A 21,201-nucleotide genomic window follows, 5' to 3' on the forward strand; every position below is an offset into this window, starting at 1 on the left:
GAGAATGGGTGTAGACTGTCCCAAAATGGCCACAAAGTAATGATAAAAAAGGAAAGAAATATTGTAAATAAAAATGATGGTGAAACTCATACCCTACACAGCAAAGACATTGGTATTCATTATGTATCCTTAGCATAGCCATAGACAATTAAAAGGTGATGCATACATGGGGAAATTGGAATTGGATCGAAGGATAAAAAAAAAAATGCGCATGTTACTGCGTCATCATCACCATCGGTACAGAGAAGTAGGACATCACAAAGGTATACCGGAGGAGAGTCCACAGCATTTCCGAGTCGCAACGTGCAGATTAGTTAATGCTGCGCACTTCCACCTGATGTGAATTAATGTGCCGACACACATTTTCACATCCAACATAATACATACGGTAGATAATCCTTGACAAGGGGAGTGCTCAGAAGAGCTACGTTCATCAGATCCAACCCGAAGAAATGATATACCAAAATGTTCTTTAACCACTTAAACCCTATACAGTACATTTTACCTCGTCAGCTTGTATTTTCACAGAATCTTCACCTATTTTCACAGAATCTTAGCCTATTTTTTTTGTTTTTTTGCAGAATGTTCACCTATTACGAAGACCCAGAGTAGGCACGCTATAGGGTTCAATGTGGTTAAAATATAAAATAAAAATTAACATATACAGCCAAATAGCCTGTGATAGAGAAACACAAAATAACATTAACATCCATAATGCACATGGATGGATTCAAAGCCTTAGGGGGGTGGGGTGGGGGGGGTGGAGGGGGTTGTGGCGCAACATCATGGCGCAACATCATGCACAAAAGAACATAGCCAACATCCCGGGGCGACCATGATGGATAATCGATGAGGGAGGCCAGGGCACTGCGAAATCCTGAGTGTTACTGTAACTCGTATGGTTCACTTTGTACACTCTGTGAGTTACATTAACACTGAGGATTGTTCAGTCTGCAAGGGCCAAAGAAACAGGAACACAACAAGCACAAGGGAACAAAAAGACAGGAACTTAACAAACATAAGGTAAAAAGGAAGGGTCAGAGAGCGCTGCTGCAGGCTGTCAACGATGTAAAGAAAATAAAAAATAAACGCTGGAAATGATAGATGAGGCCGGGTGGACAAACCCCAAAACACAATGGGAACATTTTGTAGGAATGCAACATCATAACAACAAGGACAAAATAGTCAATAATTTGGTAGCAGGACGATGAAAAATAAAGAGACAAAAAGGAAGACGAAACAAATCCCCCTGTCTTCAGGTTTGCCTTAACCCATTTTGGGCAGGAACCCCTTTTGGTGTTTTAAACATTGTTATAATTTAGCTATTGAAAAATAGCAGACCTACAAGCTCATAGCGCGCCACCGAGTGGCGCGCTACGAGCTTGTAGATCTGCTATTTTTGAAAAATCGTGAAAATTTTTATTTCAGAAAACTGGTGGATTTTTTTAATTTCGACGTCAGGTCAAAATGGGATAAGGATTTAAATACAAATCTCATCATTTGAAGATGAGGTGGTATAAGACATGAGAGCGGCTACAGTAGGTCCGCTAGGACATATGGAAAGCAGGGAGAGGGCGAACCATTATGGCTTTTTAATATTTCCCTGGGAAGGACTGAACATAAATGAAATGAAGTCAGTGTTACTGCTTCTTCTGGTGCTTCAAATGAATTCCTGCGGGCATCAGTTTTGGCAGACTGAAGGCATGCCAGAGTGCCGGAGGGGATTATTTGGGGGATGCTGTGTTTCTGCTAGGCTGGAGGCATGTCGATGGCAGAGGGGATTATTTGGGGCGATGCCGCGTTTCTGTTGTCGGGGGTGGCTGGAATGAGAGGTTTTTCATGATACTAATAAGGAAGTGGTGTCTGAACGCTTCTATTTATAGCTTCTGCTTTGAGAAGGGCCTCTTTGAGGTAGTTATTTTGACCACTTATAAGCATTTATACTGTGTGTGCGTGTGTGTGTGTGTGTGCGTGCGTGCGTGCGTGCGTGCGTGTGTGCGTGCGTGCGTGCGTAAAAAAAAGACGACAAGAAGACATAGGCTATTTTTGCTACTTTTGTGTGAGACTGTAGTGTATTTATCAAAAATAAATATGGACATACAAGGTTTCTGCCCAACAGCCAAGATATCCACTCCCTTCGAACACATCATTGTTGAAGACGCCTGGCTGCCAGCGTTCCAGAAAGAATGTTACGTTCTGCCGAGCAGATTGCACCTCTCCCGAGAGGCAAATGTGGGGGAACCGCTTGCATTATTAAATAAAACTTTTTCAATCGCTTAATATTTAATTGATATCCATTTGGGTCACGGTCCCCACAGACTAAATGTTATCCTCCTCATTTAAATATTGCTAACATTTGTCAAGTCTTGCGGATAATTCTCCCAACACATTTTTCTTTCATGATTTCCTCATCGGAGGATGTTTAATCGTAACCACTGGTGAGTCTTTTGTTTTCTTCCTCCAGCAGAGTGCTAAAGACTTCATCAACAGTCAAAACAAACTTCATTGATTAACCCAATTCTTCTCTGAAACACTTTATAAGTGAGACCAACAGAGGAAGACTAGCATACTAGTGCTGGTTAAAATTGAGCAAATTGGTCAAATTGACAAATTGAGCGTTTTGCTTTCAGCTGCCCATTATTACATAAGGCCTACTTCCTACAGTACATCTTGATTTTTTTATTTGCTTTTTCTGCCTTTATTGATAGGTTGAAAGTAGACTGACAGGAAATGGGGAGAGAGATGGGGGAAGACACGCGGCAAAGGCTGTCGGGATCGGGAGTCGAACCCGCGGTAGCCTAGGTGCCCAGACGGTTGAGCTAACCGTCTGGGCCTTATTTTGTCTTATTACTGCACAACCAAGCAGGAACACTGACACAGGAGGGTTTGAGGTCGGGACAGATTGAGGAGACTCTGGAGCATAGACAGGTAGGTGGCCATGCAAACAGCGCCTCCAAAAAATGCAAATATGTCTGTCTGTCGCCTCCCTCCCACCCACCGAACCCACAACAATGCAAAGTTCTCTTTGAGTAAACATGCATCACATTTCTGGACGGTCAAGCATTCTGGCAATGATGGGGGCATTCGTGACGGACACACCGGATGTACAACAGTAGCATATATTATAGCCATCAGTAGAAATGTAAAAAATATATATAGTAATAGTGAATGAAAAAGAAAAGAAAAAGAAAAGGCAGAAAAAGGTAACTCAAATGCAGTTATTTCATTTGAATTCTTCATGGCTTGTGATGATTCTTTTTTTTTTTGTGGCAAACAGAATGAACTTTCAACATCTCGTTTTTTTTGTGTGACATGGTTAAAAAGTTAAAAACACACCAACCTTCTCGTAGTTCTGAGGGATGTAGGGATTTTGATGCAGAACAAAATGAAACGAGGAAAGGAGAAAAACAAGGGAACACAGAGAGAGTAAAAAGGCCATGTTCAAGGTGTTCAAATGCTACTTGAAAACAATTCGAAGGACCTTCTGTCTCATAAGTGTTTCGGAATCATTTTTATCTCCCTGGCACCGTGGAAGAACTGAAACAAAACATTAACCTATTATCACGTTTTTTAACAAATCAATCCTGTTCCAGTAATGTGGTTAGCTTAAATTAATTTGAACACTATGACTATACTATGCTATATAGTTATGTTTATTAATACTGGCAGATGATTATTGTTTTAAGCAAACAAAGTAATTTGTATGATGTTATTGTTGAGCTGAATTTATTGGTTATTCAATATTCACTGCTAACCATAAAAACTGAACGGCATTGAAAATCCTAGTATAATGTTTATATGCCAACTAATATGCTGGCTATGAATGTACACACTATTGTATGGAGAAGTAACAGTGCTGGAAGGGCTACACAACTGTTACTGCAGTACATACAAACTAATAAAATAATAAAAAATATTTTAACTATTATTCCCAAAATATATTTTTGCACTTTTGACAGAAAGAGTTGAAATTTGTCCTTCCAATGCTCCTTGCTTAATAGGCGAAATAGAAAGAAACCCAAAAAAAAGACATTAGGAGAAACAACAAGCACATCAGAGAGGATATATGTTCACCGCTGGGGAAAAATTGGAATTGGTGAAGGGGGGAGGGGGGCGCGTCATTTCCATCCGCTGCCCCTACAACGCAGTCAGGAATGTGTTTAGTAGAGCAGGTAAACATGGCAAGCAGTCAAGTCTTTGAGGTTACAATCAGGAGAGAATCCAAGGAAACAAACCCAGTAACACAACAAGAGCACGTGGGTTCAAATCAATGCAGGTAGGTTTAAGTGCAAGAAAAGCCACATACTTACAATGACCTCATGGAATGTGGACCCTTTTAGACTGCTTTGGGAACTCTTCTTTTATCAGCATTTTTGCTCTTATCATTCAACATTGTTACCTCATTTCATCAAAGTAACAATATGATTTAAAGTGTCTTTTTGTGTGTTTTTTTTCAACAGTAATATGTATATGTTGGCATGGAGTGCAACCGTTGTTTCCGATCATTCCCTACCTCTGACGTATAGATTGGCTGCGGCGGAGTAGCGGGTTCCATCGTTGTTGGTGGCGACACATTCGTACTTCCCCTGGTCGGACTCTTCGCTCTGCTCAATCTGGAGGGCCCCTGGGTGGGAATAAAGAAGTGGATGACGGAGGAAGCTGGTTAAACCTCTGCCATTCTTAATCATATTCATAAGTAGAAAGAAAAAAAACTAAAAACCTGGCTTTTATACGGAGGGGCCAACATATTTCTCGCTGTAGTTGGACGTTGTGCAGGTAATAAAAGTCGCCTGAAGTACGGCATTCTAATTAAAAAGTAATTTTTTTACTCAAGTAAAAGTATCTATCAATACTGCAATGTAGAAATACTCTGTTACGAGCAAAAGTGTACTTGAGTAAAAGTACTGGCTTCAAAATGTTGTTAAACTACCAAAAGTAAAAGTACTGTATCATTTAGTAGATTACTGTCATCTTTTGAAAATAGCAAATCTACAAGCTCACAATGGGCGACACAGTGAGCTTGTACAGGTAGAAATACTCAAACTAATTCTACAAAATTGTACTGAAGTACAGTACTTAAATATAGTTACTTTCCACCACTGCTAATTACTAGTTAACTAGTTAGATGTGTCTCTGTTTGTTTCTGCAACAATAAACTTTAAGGCTAAATAAAGTCTATGATAAACTACCATAAATTAGGGATAGCTTTGAATACTACAAAGGCATCACTGAATCAATAATGTGTAATCCTGTGAAAAGGACTATAGAAATAACAAGGGGAAGATCATACAACCAACCAAGGGAAACTCTCATAAGCTCTTAACGTTTGTCTATTTCACCTTTACCTTTTTGATGGCTTCAGGAGAGAAAAAAGCCTGAATACATATTTTAAGGGTCTAAGGCCTCACTCAGACCTTTACTGCATTGCTGTATGCTTGTTGGATGAATGTTGTGTAGTGTCATGGCCGCCCCAATGCATTTCCAATGGAAGTCACATGGTTTGTAGTCCACATTTTGGACTACAAGCTGTTGTATGCATGACACTACACAACATTCATCCAACAAGCATACAGCAATGCAGTAAAGGTCTGAGTGAGGCCTAAGAAGGCACTCATCTTAAACGCCAATGTAAAAGAAAAATAAATAAATAATTTCGGGCAAGCCCTACAATAATACAACATGTCACTGGACTGGTCAATATGGGGATGAGTGATACTGCTTCAGGGAAGCATGAATTAAACAAAAGAGGTTTACAGTATACAAAAGCAGCATAACAAGGGAGGACATTTGGAAAAAAAGAAATTTAGGTATGAGTTTTAGCATATTCAATCACAGATCAAGTCAATATTCAGCCAACGTGATAATTTGGCACTTCAACTAGGTGAAGTTACTTTTAGTTAGTAACTAAAAAGTTTAGTTTAAAAAACAAAAATGCAGCACATTGAAAAAATTGAAAAATTGCTGCTCATCTATGCTAAAAAATAATGTAAAGTGACTTATTAGGCGAAACCATTATATAACCCTCTGTAACAAAAGTTTTGACATGCAAATCTTCCCAAAGAGCAAGAAATGTATGTCGGCACAACTTACAACCTTGTGACAACCCTTAGCTGAAAAATAAAATGCAATTGTATTAGAAAGACAAAATTCAAAATGGCGGCCTGAGCCAACAAGAAGGCAACCCAACCACTGCTTTAGCTTGTCAAAGCTACAAAAGACACCCATTAAAAATCCACAAATGGGATCAGCAGTGTGGTGTCTCATGACCCGGGGGAAAAAATGGCTTAATGCATCAACAACTCTCCACCTCTGCATGTCACACGGCAAAAATGAGCCAATCAGGTCCTCGCCAGACACTGTTTGCCTTCCCTCAAGCCCTGAAGAAAAAAAAGTCAAAAAGTAAAATATTCTTCAAACCCAGTAAAAGTAAGAAAAATAGGTGAAAGAGAAAAAAAGCACCGCAGAAACTTTATCAAAAAAGTAGTTGTTTGGGCTTTTTTGTAGAAGGTACAGGAGAGGAAAGCAAATAGAAGAAATTAAAAAACAAAAAGTATTTTTTTTGTTGTTGTTTTTTTTGCAAAGATAGAAAGAATTCTTTGGGAGAAAAAAGCAGAGGAAAGGCAATGTTGTCTTCAGCATGCCTGCGTGATTCCACAGCATCTGTGACGTATGTTTTAGTGCTGAACAAGAACAGCTAAGGGGAAAAAAATGCTTGGTTGTTTTAGTTGGACAAAAAGAGGGACACATGATTCGCTATGGCCAAAAATAAAACAAAAAATGAACGAAAAAATAGAGTTCAAAAAAATAATTGTCATTGGATATGCTTATTTGAGCCAGAGCAAGCATATCACAACTGAGTTGAAGAGGCTCTCAAAACCAAAATGAAAAGGCATAAATAAAGCATAGACATAAAAATGGAATATAAATTTAGTCAACAAAACAGGACAAATAAGAAGGAAAAAGGTCTCTATGAAGGAAATGGGATTTGGAGTTTGTAAACAGGACAAAAATGGAGGCGATTCAAGTGAATGGATGGGTTGACAGCAAGAATGAATTTGTTTTATTTTCATTCTGTGAACATCAGTTCAGCACTCTTACCTCTTATTGGTGTACCACCTGGGTGGATAATATGAATGCAAATAAGATTAGAAAGAAGAAGCATTAGTACGAGAAGATAGAGGCTGGGGGCTTTGGAAGAAGAATCAAATTAGATTTAACAGGGTACGTAAATAGAGGTACTAGAGGAAAGAGAAAGGAGAGAGAGAAAGAGAGAGGGAGAACTTTTCTGTACTCTTATTGGCAAAAAAAGAAGACAGGATTCATCATAGGAAAATCATAGGTCAGAGAGAAGAACTTGTACAGTGGTGTGCCACGGGGTAAGGTGCCATTTTGGAAGTGGCAATGACGTCTGAGGAGCATCTACTGAGGAGAAAGACTCTCAGCACTTTGCATAATGAAGAGCGGACTCGTTTTAAGAGACCTGGGAGACCCTTTGCTTTGCTTGACCTGAGCTCTGCAACGTTGCAGTCGCACCTCCCTAAAAAACATGTTTCTCAAAAGAACACATCTACACATACAGTGCTGGTGGTGTAAAAGGGTTGAGTAAGTGGGTCAGTGGAGTGAGTGAGTATAACAGAGACACAGAAGTACCTACAGTACAACTCAGGTCATGTGATCTGCTACGCTACAATGTTACTCGTGATGATGTGACCTCTCTGGCTGACACTGTAGAGGGTGAGGGGGAGAGTGTGTGTGTTCACCTAACGGTACCTCTGTGACTACACTGACTGTTAGTAAAATGCATGCCATGCATTTTAATAGTTGTTGGAAACATGAACATTAGTGGGGGGTGATGTGTGCTTCAGAACTAAGCACTTACCAAAGGATTCTGTAGATTTAAAAATACGGAGAGAAAGAGAGACAGCATAAGAATATATTCCGTAAGTTTAGTGACAAGCTTTTGTTAATGATTCATCAACTCTATGTGAATCAAAGTCGCAACATTGAAAAAAATAGCGGGTTAATTCTACACATTTCTGTTGACAACAAGGCAAAACGTGATGTTAACAAGACGATATAACACAGGACAACTGTGAAATCTGAGAACACAGGTAAACATATAGAAGTCTACATTTTAGCAGTAGTTGTGTGAGTGTCAACAGCTTGCTACTAGTATAGCTAAACAAGGCTGTAAAGCTCAGATTTTTTGTTGAATTATTGGAAATTAGGAGTAATATTCTATTCCTGTGAGAATATTAACGTAAAACTAGGAATAACTCAGGGCATTAGAAATGGGGTATATTAGGGGAAATAGAAGCAAATAGAAGCAAAAGCTGGAGTCTACGCAGAAAAAAAAGCAGGGTTTTTGGATTCAAATTATTAAAGCGGTCAGGGGGAGCTTTTACACACTACTGTGGCTAGTTAGTGTCCAGAACGATGTTTCAATTAAACGTAACCTTGATCTCAGGATAGTTCTCAAACAGAGTCAATGTCATTTTGAAAGGCCAATGATCCCTCCTATGAAATTAGAATATATAAAAAAAGAAAAACACAAACTAAATTCAGAAATAATGGTGATAAAAATAAAGTTCAAGTCACACTGTTGTTGGTTTTCTTTTATTCTATTCATGCCTTTTTCATTTTCTGCAAGACTCTCTATTTTAGCCAGAACTAACTGGATTGTTGACACTAATGGGTGTTCTGAATGAAGCCGAATGTTGAGTAAAACAAAACACAAAAAGTCATAAGTAATGAAGAGAAATAATGCATCTGTCAAAATCACTGCATGGAAGCAGCGGAAAAGGAATCAACTCGGAACAAAAAAAGTTAAATTAAAAAAGTAAAACAACAACTGAACCCATTGTAAACAGTCACAGCAGTGGGCAATGAGGAAGTCAGGGACAGAAGCCAACAAACAACGCGGGGGACGAAACCCGAAAGCTCATGGACGACAACAACACTGGAGGACGAGGGGGGGAGACACAGACGCTATACAGACAACAGACACCGGGGCACACACAGAGAGTAGAGCAATAGAGGAGCTAGTAGAGAAACAATGCCATTACCTACAAAACCCAAAGCAAAAGAACATGTTAAAAGTAGCCAGAAGAGGACAAGAAGAACACAGGGCACCACAGAGGGGAAGTTGAAGATCAGAGGAAACAAAACGAAAAGTAACGAGAAGGAAACCCAGGTTGTATCTTTTTGTTGCGTGATTTAATAAAAAAAAAGAAATTCCAAAAAAATTCCAGTGGCGACGTGGGAAACCGTACCTGATCTGAGCTGCTTAATGCGTCCATTGTTGTTGGTGGTGTTGACGGGGAGGAAGTCCTTGAACCAGGAGATGTCGGGGTCAGGGTTGCCGCTGGCGGCACACAGCATGGTGGCGGTGCGCGTTCGCTCCACCACCTTCAACTGAGGGCCCATGTCTATGGTGGGGAAACCCAGGGGCAGCTGGTCCTCTGTGGGACACAAGGAGACACACCACAGTTCACATGGAGCACGTCACCAGCCCCTCCTCAACGTCCACGGCTATATGACCGGCCGAGCCATGAAGAGGAGGGAGGAGAACGTTAGTGGGAAGACTGGAGAGGAGAAGGATACGAGTGAGGGGATAGATAGAGAAGTGAGAAGAAAGACTACGAAAGGTTATCAGGATAGAGGATTTATGTGTATTTTATATTATATATATATATACAGTGGATATTTTATACGCTTCATACGTTGGAAATCATCAGTAGATAAATAGTTTAATAAATATCTTTATACGTGAATGTGAAATGACTGCACATAACATTCCTCATTACAATGTTAAGTATTGACAAGACGTAAAAGAAAGAAAAGAGATGAAAATGGAAAACAGAACAATTATCCTTAAGAATCTATTACATGTGTCAAGGACGGCGCTATCTTCACTGCGTAATACGTTGTGTATGTGGCCTTCTGCATGCAAAAAATAAAATCAAAGATGAAAAAGGGCTTGACAGCTTAAATGGCAAGGAGCATACAAAGGCCATTCAGTGAGTATATTCACTTGAATTGAATGTGCATGTGTATCTTTATGAATATAGTGCCTCTTTTGATGTTCTTTGATGATGGCAGGTGGCTTTTCTGTATTGCATAAGCCGCCTTGTTCAGCTTCTTGCGTGAATAGTGGCGGCGGGCTGCCTCTATGTCCTCTCAGAGATGGTAGACGAGATACAGTAGCCATAGCTCCCGGCTCCAAACATATTCTCTTAAGAAAACATGCAGTAGAGACAAACAAAAGGTCTACGCCCGCTTCTGGTCCTCAAGGCTCTTAACAGGAAGTATCCACGTTTTTCCCCGCCAACGTAATGGGGCTCCTTGTGTGTGTGCTTTGCTTCATTCAGGCCGTGTTGCCATGTCTGCTTATTATAAGCAACTTTTGACTTGTTTTTTCTGTAAAGTCACTTGCAAATACATTATTGGTAGTTGCTGGCTGATGTTTTTTTGGGCTTGATTCTAAAGTGTACAGTAGTTGCTTATTTGGGCTTGCTTCCACATTTCTTCACATCAAGGAACCCCAGAGTAATATGTAATTGTCGATAGGATCCGTTGTTACAACGTTTCGACCACTGTGGGTCTTCGTCAGGTATGAATACCTGACGAAGACCCACAGTGGTCGAAACGTAACAAATAATGAATCTTCCTGGGAGCTACAATTCAGTGTGCAGACATCCCTTCCTTTTTCATAATATGTAATTGTCCACAGAAATCCATCTGAACATATGTTGTGCGTTTTTTATTAAAATGTTTAAAAAATATTCAAAAAATATCGATTTATTCTCAATGCGTTTTTAAATAACAGATGTACAACCTCACAATGTGTTGCTGTGAGCTTGTAGATTGTTTTCATAGACCTGGCAACACAGCAAGAGAAAGAGGAACTTATGCCCACACAAACGCAAAGACTTATGGGTTATAAGAAAAAGGTGGATACTCCCCTCAGAGTATGAGGAAACACCTTTTACAGGGCCCAGAGCGATATGTTCTGCCGGCAGTGAGATCCTTGTATGCAAATATGCACGCCGCTTCACAATGTCAGCAAAGTGTTAATCTGCAAAACAAGACCTCCTCGTTCTGAATGCCACAGCGGTTTGTGCACACCTTTATAAGTTGTGATATGGCTAATTAGTGTCTTCCAATGCTCTCGTAAACGGCACTTTTTGGAAACGTTTTCCTTCATAAAATTTTCATGAGGACACATCAGTCCGGGAACAGCTTTGAGATGCCGTGGCCTGTGCAAACAGCCAATGACAACGATGGCTGCCTTCCAGCAATGCTTTTGTGTATATCTGGCAATGCAGGATAGTGAGGATACGTTATATGGTTACATCTTCTCAGAATTAGACTTCATTATACAAATAAGTGCCTTCAGTTTGAACTATAAAACTTTCTTCTGTAAGTCCGTGTCCCTGTCTGGATGGCTGGAGAGTGAAGCATTGTGCACTGTTTATTGTATGTTTCAAGAGAGCCTACAGTACTACAAGGATTTCATGCCATATGTCTTCAATCTTTGCAAATAACGAATTCATTCTGAATACCTTCAAAGGTATTCCTTATCCTCCAAATTCTTTGCCGCTGGATCTTCAAAACAAGCTCATATGTAGCTATCCGCATGCTGCTGATCAGTGCCGATTAACTCCTCAACATGCTGTGTGAAGTATGGTGCAATAGCTGCAGTATCTTTATATCTTTCATTGGCCATTAAGGTAATGAGGTGTATACGGAGGTTTACTCCCATTAAAAGTTTGTTGGCATGTACTGTATCACATTGCTTGCCCTACAAGAAGAGTCTCATACACAACCTTGACCCTGTGTTGCTCAATTAAAACCATAATGACTGTAATATGATTTTGCAGCTTTTCCCGCCACAAAATACACGGAACTACCTTGGACTGCATGCTACGTACGGCACTAGTTATGTGCACTTTAGTAGCTTCAAGAAACTTGTGAATAGAATGCCACACAAAAGAGGCGGGCGAAGAGACACGGATGAGAACACCAACCCCGGTCAACCCACAACAAACCAAATGAACAACGGACCAAACAATCATCATCGCCAGCATTATTGCCGCTAGCAGGGCTAAAATATAAAGTCTGATCTGAAAGTGGTGCTAAAGAACAGGTGATGGAGTCACTACAATCATAATATAACGCATCAATATGCTCAGCAAATGTCATGGCAGCCTGAGAATGTGTGTCTCTTGTGAGCAAGTGCAATTCAGGCTTAACCAAATCAGTAGGGTTTATCCTCTGTAAAACACGAAGATGCACAATAAATTCCCTGGTAATCCAGACAGTGGTTTCAGAGATCGCTTGATTTGAAGTAAAATGGTAGATGGACCAACCGACTAACGGACAGACAGATCAACAGACAGATTGACCAACATAGTCAACCTTGAAGCCCTATTGCTAGCGGGTCTAAAAATCATGAGAACAATTACATGTAATATTGACCTTTTAGAAAACAGTAATATTCAAATACTAGCCGGAATTCCTAAAACATAGTACTTGAATCATAACTTTGATCATATCTATCTTAGATTCTTCTCAGCTATTTACTTGGTGACAACAAAGGATGGGCTACAAATACACGTGGCAGTTTAATAAGTAGTTACATATTTTATACAAAATATCTAAAAGTAACACCATTATGCAAATTTCCTTACTAACTGTCTAAACTTAAATCAAAATGTTTTCTGATCAAAACAAAATATCAAGACGAGCAATAATATACAGATAATTGGCAATGCAGCATCATAGCAAGTTTTTCGCTTAGGTAAAAATAACTTGTGTGAAGTTAGGGGTGCTTTTATCATCATACATCACATTCCGTGCTGCTCAGCCAATCAAATCATCACAAATGTCATTCGGCCAATCACTTTTGGCGTCTTCACTTTTCTACCCTCACTTTTTATCCTCAATATGTACTTTGATCAGCCAATCAAATCATCGCTATGGGGTGATCAGCCAATCAAATCATTGTGTTTGTGTTCACATAAACAGACAAAGCTGGCCATAGGAGGGGCCAGCTCCTGTCCTTAAAGCACCATTAAGGACAGGAAAAGGAATATGGAGTAGGAAAGAAATTAATTGTGCAACGCAGCACCGTTCCAAACTCCCTACAGGCTCTTCAAGGTCAAAAGGACAATCAGTCCATTGTTTAGCATGACTCAAGCATATGCCTGATCAAACACAACCGCCTGAAGCTTGCCTGGGAGTATGGGTGCATGTTGAATATAATAATTGCTTGTAAGGAAGAAGAAAAAAAAGAACAATATTATGGTAATAATTTCTCATTTTAACTTTTTATTAAGAGATCACAGCTGGGCACTATGCTACTGTATAGTCGAGTGTATGCCCCTGACTATTCTTCTTTCATACTTCCAACAGAGATGAACTCATTTTCAAACAGCCAACAGTTATACACAGTATAATATTATGAGTCTGTGCTGCTAGTGATACTATAGGCGCAACGTCAGTTTTTGATTTCCTTCCTTTGCAGTGTGGGCTATTTGTTAGGTTTGGACCACAGAATGGACAGCTGATGTGGCTCGGGGCCGGGCGTTTTCAAATAAAATGGTCTGCTACAACAGTTTAACTGGCCATTTGAACACATTCTTGCTTAGCACAGAAAAGTAATTTACAACTCTTTAGTGCACGCTCGTGCTCCTCCGGAGCTGCCACAAAGTCATGACATCAGCTGGGAACTATTTGTAGACTTAGCTAGTGTAAAACTTGAGCTGAAGACGCAACTCGTCTCGGCTACTTCTGCGACTCAAGCACGTTCCCTCCGTTGTGATAATAAACCCACTCTGACACTTCTGCTGTGATTAACAACTCAAATCAAGGAAACTGCAGGGAATCGCCTTTTCACGAGGCTCAGATAACCTAAAAAAAAATCAGATTAATTGCCATTTAATTTAATTGCGGCACAGACATGATGCTAGTTATACTTTTTCCCCCCTTTCTTTTTGTTTGTTATTGACAAAGCGTTAAAGAAAATGAATCGAATGGGGCCAGGCAGCGAGCAATATGTTTCCCATGAGCTATGTTTTGCAGTTCCATTAACAGGCAGGGGCTTGGTTTTCGACTTGTGGTCACATAAATTATCTGCAACGGACTAATCCATTACTGCTTTAGGAACTCCGGTCTGCATCCTGTGATACAGGATTGGAAATTGGAAAAGTTTTGGGGTGAAAGAGTGTGTGTGTGTGCAGTGCAGTGTGCTCATAGTGCACTGATTGTTTGTCTATGGGACTGTATTGTATCTCTACTGTGTATACCTGAGGTGAACGTGCATGGCCATGCCACTCAAAGCAAGGTCACAGGTGAATGGCAAGATAAAAAGAAAAGAAAAAAAGTGTAAGTTTGAGCCCCCCCCCCCCCCCCCCCCCCCCCCCCCCCCTCCAAACCTCGCTGAGAACTGCAATCTCAAGGACAGTCTAAGACAAGGGCAGTTTCTGCTTTACAGCGTGTTCAAGACCCATACGGCATATTCAACAATGGATCTACACACTAAATGAGATGGAAGGGAGAGAAATGCTGAAGTCACCTCCACAGAAGTGCTGAGTGCTGGTGCTTGATATAAAAGGACTCCCAATGACAATTTGCACGCATTAACCACTGCAAGCCTCCACGGCTATATAAGAATGTGATGCCAAGTATGGGAGGTGCGTAAAAAGGACACTGGCTTAAATATTACCTCCGTGAGCATATTTTGCTCAAGACATGAGGCCACGTGGACATGAGCTGCAGTCCATTAGCTGATTATCTCAGATTGATCAGCCATAAACAAACTGTATGCCGCCAAATCCACTTTTACTGTACCAACGATGACATCAGTCGCCATTTCAGGGCTGACGACATGTTGGCACAGGACAGCGCAACACTGCCCAGACTACTTACTGTAGATGCAAACTTTGACCACATGAACCTATTCTGGGGTGAAACTGGAGGGGGACGTGCTAGTATAGAGACTTAACCCATTTAGGACTGAGGACGATTCTAAAAACGCCTTCTAAATGCTGACCTAAGCTATTGAAAAATATTTTTGAAAAATCGTTAAAGTGGTGCAAATCTTTAAATATATTCTTTCAGACAACGTTTTTAACTCATATATTTCCCTGGGTCCCTGGAACAACATATTTTCAGATGGGGGGTCCGCAGCCAAATTCAGACAATTCTGGGGGTCCTTGACATGAAAAAGGTTGAGCACCACTGACATAAAAACGTTTTTCAGAAAACTATTAGGATTTAGAAGCGATTTTTCAGGTCTAAATGGGTTAAAAATGTTATAAAAAATTCTCACAAATGTCATATTGCTATACTGTACATAGCAACTAGAACCCCAAAAGGCTCATCCCTTGGCTGAGTGGTGTAATTACAAGTGACAAATACAAGTAATAGTCACCTTGGGAGGACACTAATTAAATCACGCTAATTGAGTGTCTGAGGACAGGGATAACATTCAAATGAGATTAGTTACTGTTTACTCGACCAACTTGGCCCACTTTCTGCGGTGGTGGAAAGAAGCAGGTGGGTGAGTGAGTGTGTGTGTGTGTGTTGCGTTCGGCTGCCAGTGTTTACAGGTCTAATGCAGTTATCTCTGTGGGGAGTATTTCATTAGCGTGGCGCAGTGACCCAGCTGCGAAAACCCAGGTCCAAACTGTCAGCTTCAGTTTAACTTCTGCTTAACCCATTTTGGGCTGAGATCAGATTCTGAAAATGTCTTCTACATCCTGACAGTTTTCTGAAAAAGCTATATTTCTGTGTCAGTCGTTCTTCGGTTTTTCAAAAATAGCAGACCTACAAGTTCGTAGCGCGCCACTCGGTGGCACGCTATGAGCTTGTAGATCTGCTATTTTTCAATAGCTAAAGCATAACATAATGCTAACACCAAAAGGGGTTCCCGCCCAAAATGGCTTAACTGCTGATGATCGAGTGACATGGGGCCTCCAGAATATAAACCACAATTGGCAAATCTATAAGAACACGGTTAAAAAAATAAATCATACAAATCAAACAAATCCAAGACATTTGAATTCAATAAAAAAGGTACTATAGGTTATAGTCATACAAAAACCACAGTTTAATGGAGGGAGCTGTTTTCCTTCATTCAAATCAAAGTATACAGTATATGTGACTCCAAAAGTAAGTAGACTTTCCAACCAAAAGCCATAAAAAAACAAAACCTTTTCCGGTCACATTTTGGCTTCGTCTGTGCCAACAAGGATTGGATTAAGTCTGACTCTTTTCTTTCCAGCCAGAACAAAACTTTTCCCCCCATGGTTGGGGTTATATTCTTCAGGGAAAATCCCCTGCGGGCCATAATAAGATATATTTGTTGGATTGTATTTGAGCGGATACAATCATCTCAAAAGAGGCCGTCACAGGTCACTTGTTGAGGTGCTAGCTATGCTGGAGAAAGGAGGATAGATTGTTGTTTCGGATTATCGGACTACTAGAATTTGGGGGCTGGATGGGGGTGAAGGTCTTCAAGCACGACACGCATTTTGTCTTATATTCTTTTCGGTCTTCTCTTCTTTAAGACTATTTTTCTCCCTGCAGTTCCAGCGTGGGATTCAATCTGATTCTTTGCTATCCCTTCCTTGCCAGATAAGATTCCCAGCACAAAAAACAGGGGCACAAAGCATTATCCATGGAGTTTGACAGCAGTAAGTGCTTATTTTCTCAGCTGCTTCAACACAAATCCATTTCCCCCCCCCCAACGACACCATAGCATGTAATTTCCAGTCGAGGGACACTGATTAGAGCTCTGTCCGCACTTACAGAGCCAACAACGGACCATAGAATAGTAGCATATAGTGGAATATTGCAGGGTTTGGATGTTAATCATGGTAATTATGTGTCCATTTCGCTCACAGGGACTTAGTTGCCTGCATGGCTTGCTGATTGATTGGTAAATGAAATGTGTACACTGTCATTTCATCTAAATTTCATTTCCATTTCCATTTCCATTTCATTTCATCTAAATATACTGTAAACTTTACAGTATATTTAGATGTACATGTTTTATGGGCTTTGGGCAATGCTGACCTATACGTGATGCAGGCATGTGCCCAATTGGTGAGATGGGGTACCGATACCAAGAAATACCCCCTGCTTTGATGCATTGGTGGAATTGGACGATAACGCCAGTCTGACTTTGGCCCCGTTTAATCAGTGTCTACAGAAAACCGTAATTGGAGCCATTCCCCATGCAAATTAATCTGGGAGGTTTTTTTGTGTGGTGCTAACATCCTTTTGCTGGCGTCATTGCTTTGGTTTAGTCTTCTGATATAAAATGTTGTGATGTTGCTGATTTGAAACTCAGAGCCACAGCAACAGCGTTCATTCTAATCAAACCCAGCATTCATTGTTCTCCGGCTAAATTAGCTGCAAACCTTGTTAATACATCCGTTCAACGCTGACCTGAATCCTCTTCAGCAAAATGTTCCTCTCGGCTCCTGTTCAACTGATGTATTCAATTATGTTTTCTTTGGCGTAAGAGAGGGAACTGTTAATTACGCTTTTGTTTTTTGCACAAACAAAATTACTCAACCAAATGTAAGAGCTCTTGATTAACAAAGGCGGGCAGCAATTCCACTTTGTGCCAATTCTATGACAGCATCTGTTCCCCTTCTCTCCCCCCCCCCCCCCCCACCCCCTCCCCGCAACATTATGTTTATCCTCTTCACTCTCACTCACCCCGTTGTTGTTTTCCTCGCTCTACTTACAAAAAAGACACTTTGCACTGTGGTAAAAGGTATTCTTTTACGATCTAGCACGTTGTGATTGACAGTTCTAAAAACTAAGCCCACCCTTGCTTTATCAGCTGTCTGCAGCTTGGTTCAAGTTTCCCAAACTGAGAGTCAACGAGCACACTGATATAGACTAAACAGAGTTCTATTTCCCACCATATGCATCAATCATTTGGTCCACAAACCAGTGCAGAGGTAAATCTTATCCCTACATGACTCTTTTATCTTCCGAGTAGGACGTTGTGATAATTTTGCTCTTCTTTTCCTTTCCTATTTTCGTTAAACAATCTATAGTAAAATGAATTGAACTCATTTGTGTCACCCCTAGACTGTAACAGAATGGTATATCTTGGGTGCCAGCGCAAGACTTCATTATTTCCACTCCCATAGCTTTGCATTTCTTGTAATCCTTGCCCATATTTATATACATGGACAGCCGGCAGGGCTTCCATTCAAAAACTGCCCTAGCTAAGGTCCAGCCAAACAGGTGCAGATGGTAAGGGAAAAAAAGAAAGAAATGGGGGTGGTGAATATGATTCATTTAAAAACCTGCCTAATGACCCCAAACTGCTGACATGTTCCTTTCTCCAACATGTCCCGTTGCCCCGGCTATGATGCACAGGGAAGCAGACTAACGGGTTGCACAAATGAGCTGTTTAGCACATCACTAGCGATAACAGGTGTGCTGACTCTCCATGCGAACCAGGATTTTCGGGTGCGTGTTTGGGTTAATGTGATGGAGATTAAGCCTGCAGAGCTCTTCAACGTAAATGTTTATCGACTGTCGGGAGATGGCTTTACTGGTGCGCAGGATGACCTGTCTTTGCTGATAGCGTCTTTTGCAAGTGAGTCTAATGCTCACTCTAAGGGCAGTAAACCAACGATTTGGCTTAAGTACAACCGTTTCTGGGGATAAAAGGGGAAAGTTCTTCTCAGACGCCAATCATGCCAGTCATTTGATCTCTCTCTCTCTGGAGGAATTCCTTGTCAGATTATAGAAGATGTCTATATGTTGCCTTGGGTGGAATACTTGGGATTCTTTGGACGTGAGAGAAAGTAATGACCTTTGACATGGAGGGAGTTGAATATCTTGCACCATCAGGCAGGTGTAGCAACCCACTCACAGGGTGAGAAACTGTCAGAGACACAAATCTGGGTCTCGAGGCAAGAAAGACAAAAATGTATCCTAATTATAATTAGAAATCAAACAAAAGTACAAACAAAAAAAACAAAAAATTCCCAAAATATTCAAAGATTATTATGATGATTTCCGAGAGTGTACTTTCAGAGTCAACTTTCCAGATTTGAAACACTGCGGGGGACAGTTGTTTCCTTCTTTTATATGCAAAACTACAAAAGCCTCCTGATGAGATCAAAATGTACGAGCATGTTCTAAGGATACACCTGCAGAGAATGTACGAGCATGTTTTCAGGATACACTTGCAGAGATGCAACAATTATGTTGAAAAGATCTTAGATGAAGGTCTCACAAGGAAGGTGGTGTGGCTGAACCAGCAGGAACCCTAGCTCTGGTCCATGGCCTCCTGCACTTTACTGCCGTTGCATTGAGGCTATGCGACCGTTCTATTTCCTGGCTCCCTAGCTCTGGTCCATGGCCTCCTGCACTTTACTGCCGTTGCATTGAGGCTATGCGACCGTTCTGTTTCCTGGCTCGCATGAAACGCAGACCAACCTCTCCTCTGTTAAGAGGAGAGGTTATGCAAAACATTTGCATACAGGATTGTATTGTCAGTTCTGCTATCCTACGGGATTTAAATGGTAGTGAGGAAGATGTCAAGTCTGCCTCAAACTCCCTGGCCCAGTTACCTGGGTCTACACAGTATGTACAGTAGCTAATGCTGTGATTGGTGGAGCCAGTTACTCAGAAATGGGATTTCTGTGCATTTCGCTTTAGTGATTCTCAACCGTTTTAATTTCAAGGACTTCCAGTTTTGATACAATTTATCTCTGGGACCCCCAATCTACGCAGTGGAATCCTCAGTTATAATTTAACTGAGGATTTCACTACGCATTTTAACACTGAGAATGTACAAATGGAACCAAAGGTTTGTATGGAAGGGTCCATTTGGTTTCATTTGTCATTGTTAAACCCTTAATGTCATGGACACACATGATTGATGTCATGGACACCTTCTCTAGACATGGAAACGCCCCGCCTTCCTCTGATTAGCCTACCGACACTGCCGGGCTTGACGCGAGGTTACTCCGTGGTGGGATATAATGCAAGTACAGTATAATAACAAGGGACAAAGAATGACAGCTTGGCACGCACGACAGATGATGCTCCAGAATGCAGCTCCAGAATGCAGCACTTGTAACTATTATTTTTTGTAGAAGAGGGCAAACTAATATTTTTTATGCCGTTTGCTTTGCTTGAATAATTGATTGAACACGTGCCGTAATAATTATGATTTGATTTGGGTGTGTTCTCAATAAAGTGTTTGAGTTTATTATTGTGTATTAATCTAGTTATATATGATTATAACTAATCAGTGCTGCAGATCAAACAGCAGTGACAAATTAAGAACTTTGTGCAAAATGTAGGAGGTCTCTGAGACCCGATGAAGACAAGAGGCAGGCGAGGCAGGTAGGGCGTTACCATGGGCGAGTCTTGTCTAGAGACGGACGTAGTTTAGAATCATGCCATGGACAGTGGACACTGGGCTCACTGGGTTGGCAAAATGGCCTTTCTGTGTGGAGTTTGCATGTTCTCCCCGTGTCCTCTAGGGTAGGTACCCTCACAAAAAACATGCAGTAATCCTGGTCTCTAAACTACCTCCCCCTGGCCAGCCAGTTCCCCCTGGCCGGCCAGTTCCTTTCCCCTCCATCATCTGCCATAGAGCCGGGGTCAAACATGAAATTGTATCCAGCGCGTTCATTAATGATTGTAATGTATCAGGCTTGACAAGCGGACAAGGTATTCCTCTACATGCAAGTGAAGTACATCCATGGGTGGCAACTCTTCTGCTAGGATGGAAGATGTGGATGGGACTGAGATGAGATAATTTGAATATGAGAGAGAGGGGGAGAGAGAGAGAGAGAGAGAGGGGGAGAGAGAGAGAGAGAGAGAGAGAGAGAGAGAGAGAGAGAGAGAGAGAGAGAGAGAGAGGAGAGAGAGAGAGAGAGAGAGAGAGAGAGAGAGAGAGAGAGAGACACAGACAGAGAGAGACAGAGAGACAGAAATAGAGAGAGACAGAGAGGAGGGTGAAGGATTAGGAAGCTCTCTTAACCCCAGGTTCACGGCACTCTGTCTCGGTGAAAAATAGCATCCTCTCCCCCCTTTGCCCTGCACTGATCGCTTCTCCCATAAATCCCCTTTGAGATTGTATAATTAATTGAACGCTAGCTTATTCGCCATTAAAAACCCATGGCTATTGCCTGAGATTATGAGAAA

General features: G+C 41.0%; 1 protein-coding gene across 10 annotated transcripts in view; it reads right to left on the reverse strand.

Moving 5' to 3' along the window:
* Positions 1-21,201, reverse strand: part of LOC306914187 (receptor-type tyrosine-protein phosphatase delta) — a 306,809-nt gene that overhangs the window by 77,356 nt on the left and 208,252 nt on the right. For all 10 annotated transcript variants that reach the window (XM_079491139.1, XM_079491143.1, XM_079491138.1 and 7 more), the window contains 2 exons: positions 9,273-9,461; positions 4,514-4,624 (listed from right to left, as the gene is read on the reverse strand). In XM_079491139.1, the coding sequence (XP_079347265.1) occupies positions 4,514-4,624; positions 9,273-9,461 (300 nt within the window). The remainder of the gene's footprint in view (positions 1-4,513; positions 4,625-9,272; positions 9,462-21,201) is intronic.

The sequence above is a fragment of the Electrona antarctica genome (assembly GCF_951216825.1).
Source record: "Electrona antarctica genome assembly, chromosome: 21".
In the NCBI taxonomy this organism is placed as follows: domain Eukaryota; kingdom Metazoa; phylum Chordata; class Actinopteri; order Myctophiformes; family Myctophidae; genus Electrona; species Electrona antarctica.